Here is a 21,077-nt window from a genome sequence, read left to right as displayed (position 1 = left end):
GAAGCAATGGGCTTAAACTGCAGCAAGGGAGATTTAGGTTGGACATTAGGAAAAAGTTCCTGTCAGGGTGGTTAAACACTGGAATAAATTGCCTAGGGAGGTTGTGGAATCTCCATCTCTGGAGATATTTTAGAGTAGGTTAGATAAATGTCTATCAGGGATGGTCTAGACAGTATTTGGTCCTGCCATGAAGGCAGGGGACTGGACTCGATGACCTCTCGAGGTCCCTTCCCGTTCTAAAGTCTATGAATATATGAATCAATTCCTTGTCTTAACAAGTGACCTTTCTAAATGAAACAATCTCCTTTTTAATTAAATTGAGTGTTTTAAAAATGATTCTCCTTCAAAAAAGTACATTTTCATAAATCTCCTACAATTGAACCTAAAAGATATTAATACTCTTAGAGGCCTAAAAAGTATTTTGTTACTTTGAAATTAAATAAATAAGGTTTAAGCCTTAAATAGGACTGGCAGAAATAACCTGTTATTTTTCACATATCATCTTCTAGAATTTTTTTGGGAAGGTAAGTTCTCTTTAATATCTCATCCCCACTATTGTAAGCTTTTGTTTGCCTTTTTTGAGTTAGGTTAGACCAGGGGTTGTCAAACTTCATTGCATTGAGACCCCTTTCTGACAACAAACATTACTACATGACCCCAGGAGCAGGGACTGAAGCCTGAGACTGCCTGAGTCCTGCTGCCCTGGGTGGTGGGTCACAAGCCCGAGCACCACCAATTTGGGCAGGGGAGACAAAGCCGAAGCCAAAGGGCTTTAGCCCCAAGTAGTGGGGGGGGGCGGCTGTAACCTGATCACTGCTACCCAGGGCTGAAGGCCTCGGCCCCGGTCAGGGGGTGCTCGGACCTTGGCCCCAGGCCACACTAAGTCCAATGTCAGGCTTGGCGACCCCATGAGGGGTCGCAACCCACAGTTTGAGAACTGCTGGGTTAGACATATGCACGTGTAATAGAAAGGATGTTGTACCTCACTCTAGCAGTTGTACTGACCAAGCACTGTTCACTGTTATGTTTTCCCCTAAGTTGACAGCTGTGGAACTGAGCAGCTCAATAACTTTAATGCATACTTTGAAAATTATGGGGGTTGAGGTTGTCTTGTCCATTGGAGAACAAATATAGAGCATGTTAGTGCTCTCTCAATTAATTTCTTTCCTGTAAATTGATCATTCGCTTACTGTACTCTGATTATTTAGATGAGCTGCTATTTAAAAGGATAATCAATAGCTATAATCTTCTGTGCTCAGCTGAATGGGTTAATTCTTAGTTTTATACTCAATAGTGTGTTTGTTTTGTTGGAAGATAAAGAATAAAAACCTGACTGGGTATTAGTTAACATTTTATTGATGCAACATACTTTTGTTTTGTGACTGTATGCACACCTGCCCTAGAATTTGGTTATACAGTGACAGCTTCACCAAGTACTTTTTTGGAGAAATTTTGTTTGCGCATTTATTTAAAAAGTCTTCTGTATGTTCAAGGCACTTAATAGGCAATTCACCTACACTTAGGAAATAGTATTTAAAGGATATGGCTTATTGAACCGAAGAGGACTGCAGTTCACTTTCTGTAATGAAAATGGCAGCTGGCTGGCTGGGTTTTTAACTTTCATTGGCGAAGAATGAAAAGGAGTAGAAAACTAAAATAGTTCCATGGCTGCATTACTGTTCGCTCTGGATAAAAGGCTAATATTGATGCACTTTATTTTTAGAGTAGTTTACAAAGTTAGGGGCTCTGCATTTTTACTGAAAACTGTAGTCTGTCTCTCTGCATATGTGGTGTGAGGAGGGGCAGGGATGCTGGGGCTGGGGATGCTGCAGCACCCCCTGGCTTGAAGTGGTTTCCATCATATACAGGGTTTATAGTTTTGTTCAGTGGCTTTTGGCACTCCCGCTATAAAAATTGTTCTAACACCACTGAGGAGAGGTTAATATTCTAAAAAAGAATTAGGTTTTTTTAAATATTAAGCATAGTATACTAGTTTCACATGATATTGACAATTGTATTGATTATGGATTGTACAGATTATGGACCTCCCCTGTGATTTCTGCAGTGGCTGATGCGCCTGACCCAGAGGCTGCCTGAGGAGCTCAGGCAGCCCCTGGGCCAGCCGCACTGGCCGCTGCTGGGGCAGTCTTGGGACATCGCATTCCCCTCCACCAGCAGCAGCAGGAGTTTGGATGGGGAGCTCAGGGCTGGGGGTTGGGGCGCGGGAAGGGGTGAGGGGTCTGGTCAGTGCTTACGTGGGGTGGAGGGGCTCCCCGGAAGCAGCAACATCCCTCAGCTCCTAGGTGGAAGCATGGCTAGGCTGCTCTGTGTGCTGCCTCTGCCTACAGACACTGTCCCCCACAGCTCCCATAGGCCATGGTTCCTGGCCAATGCGCGCTGCGGAGCCGGCACTCTTGGTGGAGGCAGCGTGCAGAACTGCCTAGACTTGCCTTTGTCTAGGAGCTAAGGGAGGGGGAAGTTGTTGCTTCCGGGGAGGTGCAGAGCCAGGTAGGGAGTCTACCAGCCCCGCCAACCCCCTCCCCCCCACCAGTGGGGGTCCTGGGCCACGCTCCGCCACTGCCGCCCCCTCCCCAACACCCATGGTGCTCCCAGGCTTCCCCCATAGCACTTGCAGAACCTGGGCTCCCCTCCCCCTTCGCCCCTGATTTAGTCAGGATTATATAGTACAAGTCCTGGAGTGATCACAACTATGAATTTTTGTTTACTGCCCATGACCTGTCTATGATTTTTTTACTAAAAATACATGTGACAAAAACGTAGCCTTAATTATGGACGGTACCTTCAAATTCACCCTTAAAAGTGTAGAATCCTGGGTTCAAAAATCTACTCATTCAACTTAACAACAATGTGCAAGAAAAGAATTCTTGTTCATTTAAAAGAAATACCCTTAATGAATAGGCAAATATAGTTTTACAGTGTTGTATCATTGCACTAAATTGGAACAGAAACAGTAGCCAGTTGATATTTGGTTACTAACATTTTTGAATTTGAGTGTCGCTTGAGAGCTTGTTACCTACTAGTCTGTCAAATGAAAGATAAGTATATTTCTCCTGCTAGATTGTTGTCTGTCCATGTGTGCTTGGGGAAACTTTAAAAAAAAATACAGGCATAAAGCTGCCCCCTGGGATACCTTCAGGAAACAGCAGCAACATCTTTCCAGTGTGACTTATTTGCAGTTAAACCCACAGATCTCAGTGTCATGTGACTAGAAATGCAGGCAGCAGATTGACATCAGCACTCTTTCAAACTCAGTAGAAATTAAAAAAGGGGAGGGAAGGAGGGGAGGTTCAGTTGCCTGTTCTTAGTACTACTAATTCCAGCTCTAGCTGCTTGCCATTAACCGAGCTAGCAGCAAGAGCAGCAGTACTGATAACGGTAGCACAGTACTCTTGATGAGGTCAAGCTGGATGAAAGGCAAGCCTGCTGTAGAAACATCTACTGTAAGTGCTGAAGACCCCTCCCCACAGTCCCTCCAGATGAAATTCAGCTATGCACATAACAGCGTAGGGCTGCAGCATTCTGCATCTACTATATGATTATGGAATTAGATCAGGTATAGTAAGTGTTGTCAGATTATGTGCTAACATACTGAAACTCAACTTGTCAATCATGCATTAGTTGATTAGTGGTGGATGGGTGGGTTGGTTATCATGCTATACTTTTTTCTGAGTGGAAAAAAGTGATTGGTTTGCCCTTTCAAAAGCCTCCACAGTTATTAAGGTTACAGTTTACCAGGTTTGGAGTTAAGTGTTTTCTAGATGGAGTAGTTACAAAGAACCTTTTTAATTGCTCTGTGTTCTAGTGGTGTTTCATCAGATGAAATTAACATAGCTAATTTGAGTTCAGAGATTTTCTAGTAATGGCTTATATTAGAGGACAGCTGTTGAAACATGCATTCAATTTAAAAAGAAAAGAAGAAAAAAAGCCTAATCCAAATCATGGAAACATCTACACATAATATTCTAGCCAGTAGAATATTGGTGAATAAGACGTGCTTCGTGTATGTTAATATTGTAAGCCATGTGAGGGATTTTTGGCTCTAACATGATTATAGACTGTCTTCCGAGGAAATTGTTTTAAACTCCAATTCTGTGTACAATAAAAGAAGAAGCAGAATGTCAGTTTTTTTTCTCTTTTGCTTGGAATGTTTAGGCTTTGCTGTAAAAATCATCACAGCCTGTCTTTTTTTGTAATTCTTAAAATTATTTATCGATTTATATAATAGAGCAAGTGTCGTTGCAGCAGTGATATTCTTTTTTACGAAATTAAATATATATAAGACACAGCTACACACCAGAGTTAGCAGTAAAGAACCATTGGTGCTGCCTCAAGAAATGTGAACAACTGTCTTGTAAATTTTTCAGCAATATAAACAAAAAAAGAAGAACCATGTAAAAGCAAACCCAAATAATTCATGTCCTGGCCCTGAAGCTTGTTAGACTCTGGCTCTGATGAACCACCAAGGGGAGTGAATTCCATATTAAAAGAATTGAGTTAAATAATTACCACCCAGACATAGTTTATGAATATACTGTAATTTAAGAGGCAAGAAAGTGTTATGTTTTGTTGCAGAATTTTCTATACTCCCTCCCCCCTCCCCCACTCTCTGTGCACTTTGGAGGGAGGTGGCATAATTTTTCTGTTTTTGTTAATCCTCAACTGGTATATCTGGAAAATGGGCAGATATACTATTGCTCCTCTGTCTTGAACACAAACAAGCTAAATATTGAACACCATGCCATGAATTCATAGCACTGCAACGAGCAGAAAAATTCACATTAATATACATACCTCTGATTAGACTCTAATTTACCTTCATTATAGAAAGTTCTTGACTATGATGGTCAAATTAGCATTGATAAGCATTTTATTCAAAATTTTACTTGATCCATGATTTCTAGAGTTAAGCAATTGGGGTGAATGAGGGGGAAAATCATGTGAAGTTAGTCCTCAATATGATGATTTCTTAAGATATTTATTTACATGAGTGGTTTAGCAAATCAAAACTCTCTTGAGGATGCTGATTCTCAGCCATGCTTGTTGCTTAATAGATAAAGAAAAGAACAAGCTTCTGGAGGGGAAGTCATTTTGCTTTTGTATCCCTGTATCAGAACTTTGCACAGTGTTCCCCGTTGCTGACTGGAACTACTGCAGTACAAATATTATGTAATAATTTATAAATTAATACTTGCTAATGATCACCATTGTTGTCACTGAAACATCGAAGTTGTAGTACAGCCTTAAGTGGATTTTTGTAAAGGGGCCCCCTGGGTGCTCTGAGCTATCCCTATTTTTAAACATGCATAAGTACATGACATAAATTGCTACTTGTTTATCCAGTTGGTGATGCTTGGTGATTGTTTTCATTTTAGCATTCAGCTCCTGAGCTGATCCTGGTTGAAGATGAGATGACAGATACCGAAGATAATGAAGAGGAGGATTTAGGAGTCATGGAAGATCAGCGTAGCATAATTCTTCATCTCATCTCACAGCTCAAACTTGGCATGGATCTAACCAGGGTAGGCACACTTCCTCTGTATTATTATTATTATTTTTTTTAATTTTGAGTTGCTCGTTCTTTTTTACTAAATCATTTCTTCCTCCCAAACTATTGTGTTTCCTATCCCAACCTATTCTGAAAACTCTTAAGCAATAGTTTTCATAATTTGCTTCTTTTCAAAAGTCTGGTCCCATCCTGGGGCAGTATGGAGGGTAATCAGCTTTCTTACGCAGGCTTTTCATGTCAAATTACAGCAGCAGGAGCTGCAGAAAATGAAGGAGAGGAAAACGTATGTTTGTTTGTAGGCAGTGGTGGAGGAGCTTTACAGATTTATATTTGTCTTAGAAAATTAGACTTTACTGTGGACTTCAAAACAAGACCTCACATTCCATTTGGGACAGTGATCATTTGATCCAAACGAATCTGGGATTGTGGTATCATGTTTCCACAGGGCAGCTCGCAGTTTCGTTTGACCAGATCTTTTAGTCCCATTATAGTCATCAGGAGCAGAATAGAAGCCATGATAAAATTTCTGTCTTGCTCTTTGAGGCCCTCATTTTGTAAACACTTACACATCCTTAACTATGTTCATTGGTGCTGGAACTACGGGTGCTGGGGGTGCAGCACACCCCCTGTTTAGAAGTGGTTTCCATCAGACATAGGGTTTACAGTTTTTGTTTAATGGCTGTCAGCCCACCCACTATAAAAATTGTTCCAGCACCTATGACTGTGGTCTGAGTAGACTCATTGGACTTGGTATGATTGTTCATGTGAGTAAAGTTGTTCACATGCATAAATGTTTGCAAGGCCAGGTTCCTCATCACCTTTTCTTACTGCTCATTCAGGGCAAAATCCTGCATTCTTTGTATATTCGAAACACTCATGAAAGCAATGGGTTTATTGACGGTGCAAGAAATGCAGGATTAGGCCCATAGTCAGTTTCATTTCACCTGCATCTAAAAAGATAAAGTGAACACTGGGAGTTAAAGGGTTTCAATTTAAGGAACAAGGAAGATGGGTTAAGGTAATACTTTGGTATCAGATACTTTTGGATCACATGAAAACTTCAGGCAATCTACTATAACAAAATTATGGCCCCTCAGGACAAAACTACTCTTCATGTTAGTCATATTACAAAAGATTACACTTTGTGTATTCCTTTGTTCTGAAACCATTCAAATAAGTTATATATATATAACATATCATAGAATATCAGGGTTGGAAGGGACCAAGCAAGATATCATCTCGTCCAATCCCTACTCAAAGCAGGACCAACACCCAAATAACACCCTCAAGGATTGAACTCACAACCTGGGGTTTAGCAAGTTGGTCCACAAACCACTAAGCTATCCCTCTCCCCAATGAAAAGAATCTTGTTGTAGAGGGATTACTCAAGAGATTTTCTGTAAGCCTCTGCAGAGTTGGAAAATTTGTAGATAGTTTGAAAATGAGAACTTCCTCCTGTTCATTATTTTGTATTCCACTCTCTCTAGTGATTTTCTCTCTTGTGGATACATAGTCTTTGAGAGGATTTTTTTTTCTAATGGTATGGAGTACCCTTACAGAAAGCTGTTTGTTTGTTTGTTGTCAAAGAAGTGAAATAAGTAACCTGAATTTATTCTAACTTGTTTCCTCCACAAATAAAAACAGTGTGGGAAGATTGGAGAGTTGTGTCAGTATGGTAGAGTAGTTATGAAAGAGAGCTCTTCTCAGGGGCATGTAGATATACAAACAAGCTTTGCTTTCCTTTCCTTTTGATCTTAGAAATAGATTTTTATTAATTTACATTGTATTATTTTTCTCTGAAATAAAGGATTTGCCCAGTGTGGTCTATCCTCTCCTCATATACTTATGTATATGCCTCCTTCTCCTAAAATGATGGAAATAATAAGACAAAATAATATGAACAAGACAACTTCAAGGTTAAATAGTCCTTTAATCCATTGCAAAAATAATATCAGATACCAGTACAGGCAGTAATGTTTTCATTTCTGAGTGCAACCAAAGTTTCACCACTTAATTTCTGAATTACTTCTGTTCTCATTTCTTAGAGCTGAGAGAAACACCCAGGCCTGTATACTGTTTGTTTCTGTTTGCTTGTTGGTTTTTGCATTCTTCAGCCTCTTAGGGCTCTTCAGCTTTAGTGGTTTGGCATAAATGCTGTAACATTTCTATCCTGAATTCAGAATGTTACACTAGATCTATAAGCATCATAGACCTCCACCGTTAACACCTATTTTGTAAACCATTTTCTACTTTTGGTAACCTATGTGACTTTTATCACCCCACAAAAACACTTGAGGGGGCAGTAAAACTATTGGAGTCTAATATATCAAACTATCTCTGAGATTCTTAGAGATGGTGATGGGCGATTTCTCTTTAAATTTCCAGTCCCTTCTCTGTATGTGTGTTGCCACACACAGTCCCCAAATACAAAATAGTGTGAATGAGAGGAACAATAAATTGAGGCTATATCAAGTGAAACATGAATATCTTCTGTTCTGATCAATCACTTCTCATCCACTGTGGGAATCAAATACTTAGGGTTTTTTGTCCCGAAGGATAATAATTTGTTGTAGACTGTGGGTTGTTTGTTTTTTGTAACAATGTAAATATTCCTAAGTGTGCAAAAATAAATAAAAAAGGTTACAAGAATCTATACTCTGACCTTGATCTCAGCTCACATTGACAGGGCTGTGTGAACTTTGGAGCACATGGATGAATGGCATCTGACCCTAATATTGGCAAAATGTTAATGTGTGTGTATGTAGATATTTATGCTGAATGAAGAATAAGAAACTTGTTTAGCCATGTCAGGTTCATTTTTAGTGTATATGATGCATGAATGCAAATTGTAAGAGTATCAGTCAGATCATTGTGTTACCATGGGCACGTGTCACTTTTCTAACCATTTGTGAATTTTTTAAAAAGTACTGACTGGATGGCTTTATTTATTTATTTTTAAATTGTCTAGATTGCTGACTGTTATGGGGAGGCAGCCTTTAGCCTGTATAGAAACAAATCCTAGTTTATTGAGTGTCAGTACTTATTTCATTTTTAACTGTTCCTCTAAAAGTCAAATCCCAGGTAACTTTGATACTGGTCAGCGTTTGGGTCTGCCGGAGCTAGTTGTGACAGATGTTGATGTTAAAATCAAAAGATGTTTGACATAATGACTTCAGTTTAGTTTTAAGTGTTTTTGAATTTCCCAGTGCCTACTCCACCAGGGCTTTTTCTTTAGTTGCTTTCATAAACTAGAAATTGTTTTATGATACATATGTGGCCAAAGAGTGCTCTTCTGAGCACTTAGTGGCAATTGCTCCTGAAAGACTTACCATAAAATTCCTGAGCCATATCAAAGGACTGGTTTCTTATGTTGGCATATTAGCATTGGCTACATACAAAATGACTCAAGTTTGCTAAGAAAATAATAGTAGCACTTTAATGTTGCACAGGTGCTCATTGCTGGAATGAGAGGTGCGGCCCCATTTCCTATTGAAGGATTGTATTGCACTTGCTATCTTGACTTGCCATCACTGATTGCATTGGGCTTTGCTAGAGCAGGCTCCTGGATTCAAGTGGACTTCACAGCAGTCGGAGGCGCTGCATGTGGGTCCATGGCTCTGCATTGGTAGATCACAGTGTAGCATGGAGGTTTTAGCTGGATCAAAGTTTTTAGGCTGCACTTTAATGTGCTTTTTAAAGTAGATTTATTGTGCAAATAAGTTTTGAAATTTGTTCTCTCTTCGGCTTTTAATGAAAAATGACAGAAATTATTATTAGCCTAATACTTTTTCAGCGGCCATTTCTGTCCTGTAATTTTGGATAGCTGGGCTGTTAGTCACACACATTCCACCAGACAGATCAGTTGGAGCAACTGAGGTGCCTAGTATCCTCCCCTCTCTTCCCAGTTATGTGCTATTCTAAAAGTAATGGCTGACAACATATATACCAACAAAGTCATGCCATAACCCAGAAGAGAAGAAATAAATCAATTCATCATAAATGCACATGGTAGTTTATTTTCCCATGTTACAAAACTTGTTGCTTATTTTTCAAATTACATCTGGCTTGAAACTTGACACTGGGATGCAAATGTGCCCTATTTTTACTCCCGCAGTAACTTCTTTGAATAGTAGAATGCTTCTGTCCCTCTTAAAACAGTAATTGTCATCTCAGTGGGAAGTGGCTGTGCAAGATATTCCCTTCTCGCTTCAGTAGAATGGCTGCCCAACTTTCTTGCCTCACAGCAAGGTGCATAAAAATCAATTGTTAATTAAAAAAAACTCTGATTTGTATTTAAAGCAAATGGTTTAATATTAATTAAATACAGTTTTTAAAAAGATAAATCTATTTAAAATTAAATTTGAAATTATGGCAACTTATATTAAGGCCTAAATGTATTATAATTTATAAAAATCATTTAAATGAAAAAAATAATATTAAGCTGTACATGTTTGCTTAGAAGTTTTAGGAGATGTCACTGACTAAGTACCTGGAACCAGAGTATGCTGAAGTGTTAAACCAGCTTTTGACAGCAGTAACTTTTCCTGTAGGCCCAGAGAATGCTTTCTTGTCCAGCTGTACTGAAAGGAGGACAGGAGACACTTGATATGGTTTTAATCAGGCTGAAACTTTATTATTAGGTGTCTGGTATTACCCAGCAGGTAAAAATGTACTATGCAGCTAACTCCATGATCATTTCAATAACTACCTGGGGGCTTATGCCAGTCCCCACCTTTTTGCATCCTGGTCCCCAGCCAACCCATATGGTTACAGAGGTTAAGGTGAGCTATAGGGGAAAGGGGGTTGGCTCCTGCCACGCCAGTCACAGGCGCCCTGAACACTCCCTTCTCTCCCCCAGTTCTGCTCATTTAACAAACACCTCCTTTTTAAAGCCTTCACCAAGCCATTTATCTAGTCACTGTACCTTCCCTGGGGACTACCTGCACTGGACAGCCACCCCACACTTACTGAATGAGTTGCGACATCATAGCCTAACTCTCTTCCCTACTCACCATAGCAAAGACCTCCCTGAACCTGCTGTGGGGAAGGTGAACCCCCCCCCAATTAAAGGCTAATTTCTCAAAATGAGAGTCAACTCCAAAAATTGATCAGAATCTTTTGGACTATTTATATTAGTTCATGGTAGCGTGAAATACAAAAATATACAGTATATAGTTTCAGTATTCAAGAGAACATTGTACAGATTTTTTTAGAACTCTTGAAAGTTACATTGAGTTTAAAATCTATGAAATCACTCAGTGAAAGCTCAAAAACTTGACTTATTTTCAGCTCCAGAGATTTCATTTTTGAAACTATTTAGTTATTTGTTGTTAGCTGTGGAGGCTTTTTGGTTATATAGGAATTTAAATCTTTTCTTGTAAACTGTTTTGCTTTTTTTTAATTATAAATTTGAGTTAGGATTCTATGTCTCAAATTTTTTAATCAGCAGTTGAAATTATAATGAAAGCATTGAGTATTTTTAATGCCTATTTAAGTAGCTATGCTGGCATATTTATATGGAGCAACGGGCTCCAGAGGATAAATCCAGCAGTAGAGAATATGGAAATAAACACCAGAGTATTGACAAGCAAGCTCAGAGAATGAAATCTTTTCAGCTTTAAAATTTAATCACAAAATCAGCAACATTTTAAACCTGTTCCTTCATTTTCCCTCACTCTCCAAGCCCCCAACCTCTGATCTGTGCAAATAAATGTTGTTCTTGTCAGGTGCGGCCACTTGGGCAAAAGGGAAGAATTGGGACTGTGGTTTACCAAAAGGATGGCTTTGCAGTCCTCCTGTCCTCCTTGAAGTCTACATAATGAATACATTGCTGAACTCTCACCAACTTTCTGGGGGATTGTAGAACATTAAACCCATTTTTTAAAGGCTTTCAACCTCCTTTTGATGCACACACTTTTTGAGGTGTACAACTAAAGATTTTGTTAATATGATAAATCTAAGTCACTGAAGCAGGTAGCAACTGTGATGAATTTCTATTTGAATTATACTAGACAATAAATATTTGGGCTGAAAGTGAATGTTTTAAAATGTTAGTTATTTTTCATCTGTGAAACCAGTTTTGATATTGTGGGAAAAGATCATGACAAACTACTCTTCAAAACTGAAATCAAACTTAAAAAGGAACAAAAAATCCACCATTACTATTTGTTTTCATTATTGAATTATTTTGTATAAGTAAGCCAATACAATACAAGGTGTGGGTTATGCAGCTTCAGCAGGGCTGCATGCAGAGATCCAAACACGTGCAACAGATGCAGGATTGGGGCCTAAGTCCAGTAGGTGACACATTGCTGATAGAGTCCCCAGGAGTGTACAGACCCAGAAGAAAAATGTCCCATCAGTTCTGCATGATATATTTAAAACAGCCAAAAATGATGGAGTCCATAAAAGATGTGAGTAGAGCTCACAATGTTAATATGTTAGCAGAGCTCTTTAAATCAGTGTAGCTTTCTTCCTTCTTCTTGGATATGAACAGTAACTTTGCCAGAGGTGAAAGTAAGCCTGTCCGGTCCGGTATGGCCTACCGGCAAGAGCCAATAGGCCATGCTGCACCACATCAACTTCCAAGGCAGGGATTGAAAGGGCTCTGGGCTGCCCACAGCTGCGGGCAGCCCTGAGCCCTTTCAATCCTGGCTGTGGCTCCAGCGGCTGGGCTGGGGCGGGGATTTAAAGGGCTCAGAGCTCCCCGTGGCTGTGGGCAGCCCAGAGCCCTTTGAATCCCAGCCACGGCTCTGGAAGCCAGGCTGATGCCAGGATTTAAAGGGCTCCAGGCTTCCCTCAGCGGCAGGAGTTCTGGGCCCTTTAAATCCCTGCCCCAGCCCTGCAAATCTCGGGGTTCCCCCTGGCGGCCAGAGCCCCAGGCCCTTTAATTTGCCCATGAGCCCCGGGGGGGGGTCCCAGCCACCTCTGCAGCTGGGAGCCCCTGGTTGATTTATAGGCCCTGGGTCTCCCAGCCACAGCTGGTTCCCCAGGGCCTTTAAATCTTGAGAGGCCCTTCCTCTTCTGGATGAGGCCACGCCTCCCTCAGGACTCCGGCAGTACCGGTTAGTCCTGTAAGTTACTTTCACCCCTGAACTTTTCAACAATACCAATCTCTGCCTGCCTGAACAGCGGCCGTTCTGATTCACTTGTGAAACACTAATCTGTTGTAGAGTAGCATGGCAATATGGGTTTGGGTCACTGAGAGAATCCATTCAAAGAAATATTTGTGGGTTAATTGTAATTTTATCATTTTAATGGAGATAAATACCTGACAGCTTCCATTATCTTTACTCTCTAAAAAGGGTTAAACTGTGCATTAGTCTGATTTTATAACAGTGAAGGGAGAGGCAAGATTCCTTACATTCGAGATGGGGATGGTACCACTCTGTCCTTGCCTAATTCTTGGAGCAGGGCAGAAGAATGAACTGAAAAGAGGCGAGTGATGGAGGAAGGAGGGAATTCAGAGGAGAGTAAATTTGAAATTCATTTGCCAGAATGAATGTAGAAAGAAGGCCATGAATGTATTTACTTAGGAGTATTCCTGGGATAATCAATACTCATCCTGCAGCAGCCTGGCTCCCTCCTGAGGCTCCAAACATATTCCCTGACAGTGATGGCAGATAGTGGAAAAATGGCTCTCTGAGTGACAAGGACCAATCTGGCACTTCCAGTTCACTTTAAGCCATGTAGATAATATATTGTACGTCTCCCCTATTAGCTGTAACTCCTCACTAGTTTCTCTCCTGTGGTCCTGTGTGGAGGAGGAAGATGTTATTCTGTGTTGCACAGACCTCTGTTGCCCTTCAGTGCATCATCATAGTTTTCAGTAAAACTATTATTAACAACACAATATTAGTCTTACAACCAATGTTAATTAGATGATTTTGTGTTCTCACTAACCATTTGGAAACTGGGGTACGTTTATTTATATAAGCATCCTCTGACATGTTCAGTAGTCTGGGAAGTCTGCTTTTTTTTTTTTTGAAGGTTAATAGTAATTCAGCTCAGATTTATGTTGTGTTAGAATTCAATTAACTTGTACCAGACTGTTTTCACATTCTCAAAGAGTGAAGGCTTCTAAGAACAGTGATTTGTTTATTAGCTGACCAGAAAGAAAGGGGAAATAGTGGATCCATGTCACTTGGTCTGTCATTGAAAACCATAATGAAATAGGAAGCAGCTTGTTCAGCTATCAAGACTACTATTTTTTTCCTTGATTCATTATTTATACTGTATTCCAAGAGAAATTGCTCTCTGGCAGAGGTGGGGGAAACAGCTATCATGAAGCTTGACTCAGCTAAAATTGCAGCTGTCTTAACTGTTTACTATCCCTGTAGTATAATCATTGGGAATCATACCGTCCTTTGTCTGCTTTGAATACAGGTGGTGCTTCCAACATTTATTTTGGAGAAAAGATCTCTGCTGGAGATGTATGCAAATTTCATGGCCCATCCAGACCTGTTTTTGTCAATTGCAGCTGGAGCCTCTCCTGAGGAAAGAATTATTTGCTTTGTGGAGTATTATCTAACAGCCTTTCATGAAGGCCGAAAGGGAGCAGTTGCCAAGAAACCCTATAACCCAATAATTGGTGAATCATTTCATTGCTCATGGGATGTGCCTAAAGACAAAGTGAAATCATTGAGAACTAACAGTGCCTCTGTAGTTTCTACGGACCAAATCAAGGAATTTGGCCAGGACCAATCAGAGTGCTACAAGCTGAGGTTTGTAGCTGAACAAGTATCCCATCACCCACCAGTATCATGCTTTTACTGTGAATGCAAGGAGAAGAGAATGTGTGTGAACGCCCATGTATGGACCAAAAGCAAGTTCATGGGAATGTCAATAGGTGTTTCTATGGTAGGTGAAGGTAAGAAATATGCTTTGCTTTATTTTTTTGGGAGGGTATTAGTGTCAGCACCCCACAGAAAATCATAGATGAAGGTTTTTTTTTGTTTGTTTTTTGTTTAACACCAGTAAGGTTAAAGAAAAACAACAAAACCTTCCATCTTAATCTTGCTATTTGTTGCTTCCATTAATTTTAGAATTAAAATAATGGAACTTGTGTTTGAGAATATTGTCCAGTTTGTATTCGGTTTTAGTGTACATATATCTTGTATAATATGTGTGCCTTTATTTTTGAGACTTATTCAAATCTACAGTTTAGAAAGTGTCACATTGTACTTGCTAAAATATGATGACAGCTTTACTTATTACAGTACCTTACAGTAACAATTGTATCACAGCTAAACAAATAATTATCTTTGGAGTTAGTATCTAATTCAGTGTGGGAAACTACTGTAAACTATTTTCAGAAGAATATAGAATAATTGTATATTTTCAGTTCAGCCTTTTCACCTGCTTTTACCTGCCTTCTGTTAGATGAAGAAATATATTTTAAACACGTCTTACTAGGCTATAGTACCTTTTCAATCTTTACAGCAAGTCATTCAGATGAGGCCACCATCATGTTGTATGGTTGGTTTGCAATAGAGCTAACATATTTATCCATTGATCAAAATTATTAATACATTTAGAAAACATTATCAAATTATAAGTCATTAATGTATGCTCTGGATTGACAAGTACTGCTTGGATCATTATCACTATTAATGTGGAATCTCCGTAATTGAAGGTTTTTATGGACAGGTTAGACAAACACCTGCCAGGGATAGTCTAGTCAATACTTAGTCCTGCCTTGGTGCAGGGGGCTGAACTAGATGATCTATCGAGATCCCTTCCAGTCCTAAATTTCTATGATTCTATGAATTATTTAAACAAAAAACGATGTATTGGAGCATCTTGGTGAATCCTCTTGCTACTCAGGATTATTCTGTTCTGTGCAGTGCCTAGCATAATGGGGTCCTGGATCACAACTAGAGCTCGTGGGCACTACAGTACTACAGATAAATAATACCGTCTACATATGCTTTCTAGTGTTTTGTCTCAGATAAATTTAAAATTATGGTCCTAATTAACCGCCAAGCAGAGGGATAAAGAGAACTAATAACATTATTGTTTTTTCTCATCACTGCATTAGGTAAGTATTGCTGAGATATTAAGAAATGTACTAACAAGGTAGATGCAGGTAGTGATGGACTTCGCTAAGTGATTGTCCAAAGAAATTTTTATCTGTGACTTCACAGCTCCAATAGGAGTAGCAAAGTAACATAGTGGAATAAAGAACAAAATCAAATAATAGAAAAGTGTTACGATAACCTCTTTCCTAATATTAATACTTTTCAGTTGTTTAGTTATTGCAAAATGGAACAGTCTTGAAACAAATGTTACTGCTTTTAAGACTCTTGGAGTCTAAATCCTGCAATAATACATCTTTCACGTGTTTTTTTTCCTGTTTCAGGCAGTGTGATACTACGTCAGACACATTGCTTTTTATGTTGCAATGTATAGGGTAATGGGAGTCAGGAAGGAGTCCCAGAGATGTTGCGGAGTTAGGTTTCCATAGCTTGGTAATAGGGTGAAGTAGGGTGGGAGTTACTAGAGCCAAAAGATCTTCAGTGACTTTATTTCTTCAATTTTTCCTTCTGTTATGAATTATTTTTCATAGTGGAAGGGGAGTGTTCAATGAAACTTAAGGCGTGTCTATATATGAAGATGCTCAGGAAAATTAATCTGAATTAACTAATCCACTTCACATTCATTCCTTTAGTTAAACTGCATTAAACCCCTGTGTGGAGACACTCTCATTCAGAATTAAAATGGCCTTAAAGTGAATTAAATTAAACCGAATTAAGGCCATTTTAATTCACAGGAATTTAATGCACAGAGATTTAATACAGTTTAACTGATTTAAATTCACACCTCTAAGTTAATTTGGATTATCTTTCCTGAGTGTCCATGTGGAGGCATAGCCTTCATTTTTTGTATTAAAAACTAACGAAAACACCTGTGATAAATCACACAGTAGGTCAGAAGATTTAGCCTACTTGCTGTCAGCTCACATGGTGCTCTCAGGATTTGGGGTGGCTGGCAGGGGGAGTGTTGAAGTCTCCCAGAAGTTCCAGACGTACAACATTAGGAGGCCACCGGATGTGCTGAGATACTACTGAACCAGCCTGTTATGCCAGTTTGGGCACCCTTTTTACCTGTGTTGCTAAGTCAGCCTATTAAGCCTGCTCCACTGCAGAATGAAACAGACAATGAGATCAGTTCAGGGAAGGCTCAGCTTAAGGGATTTGTCCCAGAACTCAGGTGTCCACCTCCCCTGGAGTGCAGACCCAAAGATATATAATGAAATTCGTCAATGTGGAGGAAGGTATGCACAACTTCTCCCCCCCAACCTAGAAATTACAGAAACTGGGTTTAATAATAAACAAAACAAATTTTATTAACTATAAAAGGCAGATTTTAAGTGGTAAAAGGGGTAACAAACAGAACAAATCCGATTATTAAGCAAATGAAATCAAACATGCAAACTAATCTAGTTTCACTAAAGAAATTGGTTACAAATAGTATTTTTCATCCTAGATATTGTTGCAGTCAGGTTGCAAAGTTTCTGTGGTTCAGAGTTCAAGTTATGTTCCTTTTCAGACTGGACCCCGGTCTCAGTCTGGATTTTCCCTCTGCCTTCCCTTCAGGTGGCTTTTCCAGTCTTCCTTCTTGGGCAGACAGGCCATGGAGAGGAGGAATCCTGGTTGCTTTCCTACCCATCCTTAAATAGGATTTACAGGAGGCGGGAATCCTTTGTTTCCCAAACTTGACCCCTTTTCCCTTCCAGTGGAAAGTTACAAGAAGTCCCGGGTAATGTTTAGTATCAGGTGACAAGACCACCTGAGTTTGTAAGATTACAGCGTCCATGAGTTTCTTTCTACAGTCCATTGTCCTTGCTGATCGGCCATGAGCCCTTTCTGAATTTTCCATTGTTTTACCTGAAGTGTTAGCAGTGGGCGTCACCCAAAGTAACATAGTTGAAATACAGATACATAGTCAATATTCCTAACTTCAGATACAGAAATGATACAGGCATACAAATTGGATAATTACATTCAGTAAATCAGAACCTTTTCAATGATATTTCACATGAGCCATCTTGCATAAAGTATACCTGTTTTGTCATATTCATATCATAAGCATATTTTCATTAAAATATGAAATGAAACATCACATGCATTAACAGATATTTTAAAAAGTTATGGAGTGTGTGTGTGTTGGGGCAAGAGGGAGTTGTCTTTGAACTTCTGCTTGACTATTAGGAGTTTTAGATTCTGCAGTATGTTATTGGAAAGGTAATTTCCCCTGTATTTGCAGTAATGTCTCAGACTTGACCTATGTCTGTATTTTGAATAGTTTGAAGTTAATACAGAGGTTTCTCCACAAATACTGACTATACTAAATTTAGAGAAGGTTTTTTTCGGTATGTGAGAAGCATGTATCTCAGACAGTGCACTAGACAGTTGAAATAATTTTGCTATACTTCAAGATTCAGACAGTTGTGCAGTAGATAGCAAACATAATCTTGCTATATTTAACAGAATGATTGTATTTCATCCTGTAACTACGTTATGACCCGTGCATTGAAGAACATGTAAAACCAGGATGTATTTAACAGCCTTGCCTCTGAGCACGTAATGACTATTTTTGTTGGTGATTGCCGAGAGATTTGTTGCACTGCTGTTGCCTATTTGCATAGTGTATAATAAATTCTTGGAACTAGATTGTGCCAGGAATACATTGATAATATTCCTGTGGTTATAGTGAAACCTCTTCCTTGCAGCTCATCACAATACTATTGTTGTGGAGGGTGAAGGTGTTTCATTACTTTTTTAAAACAAGAATAAGTCTGTATGTTGAAGAAGAAGAATATAAGTTAAAGGATAAGAAACTTCTATATGAATTTAAATAAGTGTGAGGTTTAATGACATAAGATCCCTTCACACAAATGCTGTAGATCAGTATTTTGACTCTACAGCATCCAGTCTGCAGATGACAAAAGCCATCCAGTGTTGTATTGTTGGTTTTTTGTCTTGTTTCTTTGTTCCATGTAATTATCAACCAGATGAGCTGAATACATGGAGTGACAGAAGCCAGCATGCAAGAGGCGATGTTGTTGGAAATCCATGTGCACAGTTTCTTTCTGTGCTATCTCATCATCTCTGAATGTGGTTTACAAGTGAAATGAGGTGTCTCAGCTTTCAGCTAGGAAGTGCTTTACCTGATGAAACCATTGTATGGTGTAGCCAGTTCAGCAGTTTCCTTACCTAAAAGGTCACTCTGAATGAGAGTAGAAGAGGTATATTGCAAATGAAAATTGATGTTTCCACAATGCCAAGCTCTGGTTAATGATAACTGATGTTTTAGTGGAAAGAACAAAGAGGATGTGATGAAATAGAATGGCACTGGGATTTAAATTTGCAAGGAGAGGGGGAGCAAAAGTTACCATTTCTTACCTTATACAGTTTTATATGTTGGAAAGAGCCACCAAACAGACGTTTCAGTGGGCAGAAAATCTTAGCATATTTTAGTGACAAGGCAATGTTTAATACTTGTCTAGCACAGAACCACTGAGGTTCCTTTCATACTGGGATCTATTGTTTTGTTGCAAAGCAGCAAAATTCATGAAGATGCAGAATTGATAGCCCTATGCATTAGGTTTATTGGTTAATTTTACGAAGAATATAGAGTTGAAACTTTTGTTGTGGGTTGTATGTTTCTTTGTTTTACATAATCAGGTGGCTACTCACTTTAAAAATATACACACCATCTTTTTTTTTTTTAGGTAATACTTTAAAAATTAAAAGGAAGCCTTAAAACTTGTGAAGGATTTGATACGAAGGATGTTACACCTTTTTCTGAGGGAATGCAGACGGTAGCAGTGAATGAATAATCTGTTGTGGGTTTTGCAGCTCCATAATGCATACTTCCATGGGAGCAAATGACTCTTAATTTAGCAGGATGGCGGGGCTTTTATAGTTAAATGTTTCAGACAGCTGGAGTTAGCTTAAAATTAATAGTAGTTTAGCTGTAGTAATAATTTTGTATTTACAATATATTTTATCCAAGGATTTCAAAGCTCTTTTCTTTTTCCATGTAGCCCAGTGTCCTGTCTTCTGACAGCGGCCACAGCCAGGTCCTTCAAAGGGAAGGAACTGAACAGGGCAATTTTCAAGTATCCATTCCCTGTCATCCAGTCCCAGCTTCTGGCAGTCAGAGTCTTAGGGACACCCGGACAAGGGGTTGTGTCTTTGACCATTTTGGCTAATAGCCATTGATGGACCTATCCTCCCTTAATTTATCTAATTCTTTCTTGAACCCAGTATACTTTTGCCCTTCACATCTCCTGGCATTGACTGTGTGTTGTGTGAAGAAGTACTTCCTTATGTTTGTTTTAAATTTGTTGTCTGTTAATTTCATCAGGTGACCCACAGTTCTTGTGTTATGTAAATGGGTAAATAACACCACCTTTTTCACTTTCTCCACACCATTCGTGATTTTATAGACCTCTCTCCTATCTCTCCTTAGTTGTCTCTTTTCTAAATTGAACCAATCCCACTCTTGTTAATCTCTTCTCATATGGAAGCTGTTCCCTACCCTAATCATTTTGGTTGGCCTTCTCTGTGCTTTTTCCAATTCTCATATATTTTAGATAGAGCTCCTCAATGATTGTCAAACAAACAATGTAACACAAATGATTTAAACACTCATGAGACCATAGGAGTGAGATTCTAGTGTGCCACTATTTCATGATTTCATTGTGTGAATCATTGTAGCTGTTGATGTACCACAGCCATGTATGCCTTAATCAGAACAAACATTTAGTCCCCGTCTAACTAGGGTGACCAGATGTAATGTTTTTAAAGGGACAGTCCTGTTTTTTGGGACTTTTTCTTTTATAGGCGCCTATTACCTCCCACCCCTTGTACCGTTTTTGACAATTGCTGTCTGGTCACCCTATGTCTAACAGATGTGCTGAATAACACAGATGAAGTGTGAGGAGCTGTTACATTCGGAAACTGCTGTAGGCCATCGATGACCTCGAATGATTTGTTGTTCATATTGATCCCTGAACAATCAGAGGAAAGCATTAAATTGCACATGTCTCTTCTGCAGTTAATTATTGCATTATTGACCTAGCATCTCATCTGTGTATTTCATCAATATGTATTGTAGGAAAATCAGTTCACAAAGTACAGGATTGGTAGGGGATTGGCGGGATAGGGACTCAAGGACTGGAAGAGACCTCAGGAGGTCATGTAGTCTTGCACTGCATCACATTGGTGGCTCATATTCAATTTGTGATCCAGTATACCCCCAAGATCCTTTTCATCAGTACTACCATCTAGCTAGTTGTTACTCATTTTGTATTTGTGCACTGAATTTTTACTTCCTACGAAGTACTTTGCACTTGATTGAATTTCATCTTGTTGATTTCAGACCAATTCTCCAATACAGGCAAGTCTTATCATACGTGGGGGTTCCGTTCTGTGGTTATCGCATAAAGTGAAAACCCGCGTATGCTGAAAATTATATCCCCAAGCCCTTTAAAGCCCGCCTGCAGCTCTGGGGGCAGGGCCGGGGCGGCATTTAAAGGGCT

General features: G+C 39.3%; 1 protein-coding gene across 2 annotated transcripts in view; it reads left to right on the top strand.

Annotated features, from left to right (window-relative positions):
• The window catches only part of OSBPL10 (oxysterol binding protein like 10), a 184,323-nt gene that overhangs the window by 144,438 nt on the left and 18,808 nt on the right, over positions 1-21,077 (top strand). For both annotated transcript variants that reach the window (XM_075062483.1, XM_075062484.1), the window contains exons 7-8: positions 5,394-5,540; positions 13,913-14,396. In XM_075062483.1, the coding sequence (XP_074918584.1) occupies positions 5,394-5,540; positions 13,913-14,396 (631 nt within the window). The remainder of the gene's footprint in view (positions 1-5,393; positions 5,541-13,912; positions 14,397-21,077) is intronic.

The sequence above is a fragment of the Chelonoidis abingdonii genome, chromosome 2 (genome assembly GCF_003597395.2).
Source record: "Chelonoidis abingdonii isolate Lonesome George chromosome 2, CheloAbing_2.0, whole genome shotgun sequence".
NCBI classification, from domain to species: domain Eukaryota; kingdom Metazoa; phylum Chordata; order Testudines; family Testudinidae; genus Chelonoidis; species Chelonoidis abingdonii.
The sequence above is the reverse complement of the archived record's forward strand: the minus strand, read 5'-3'. Positions and strand labels throughout refer to the sequence as shown.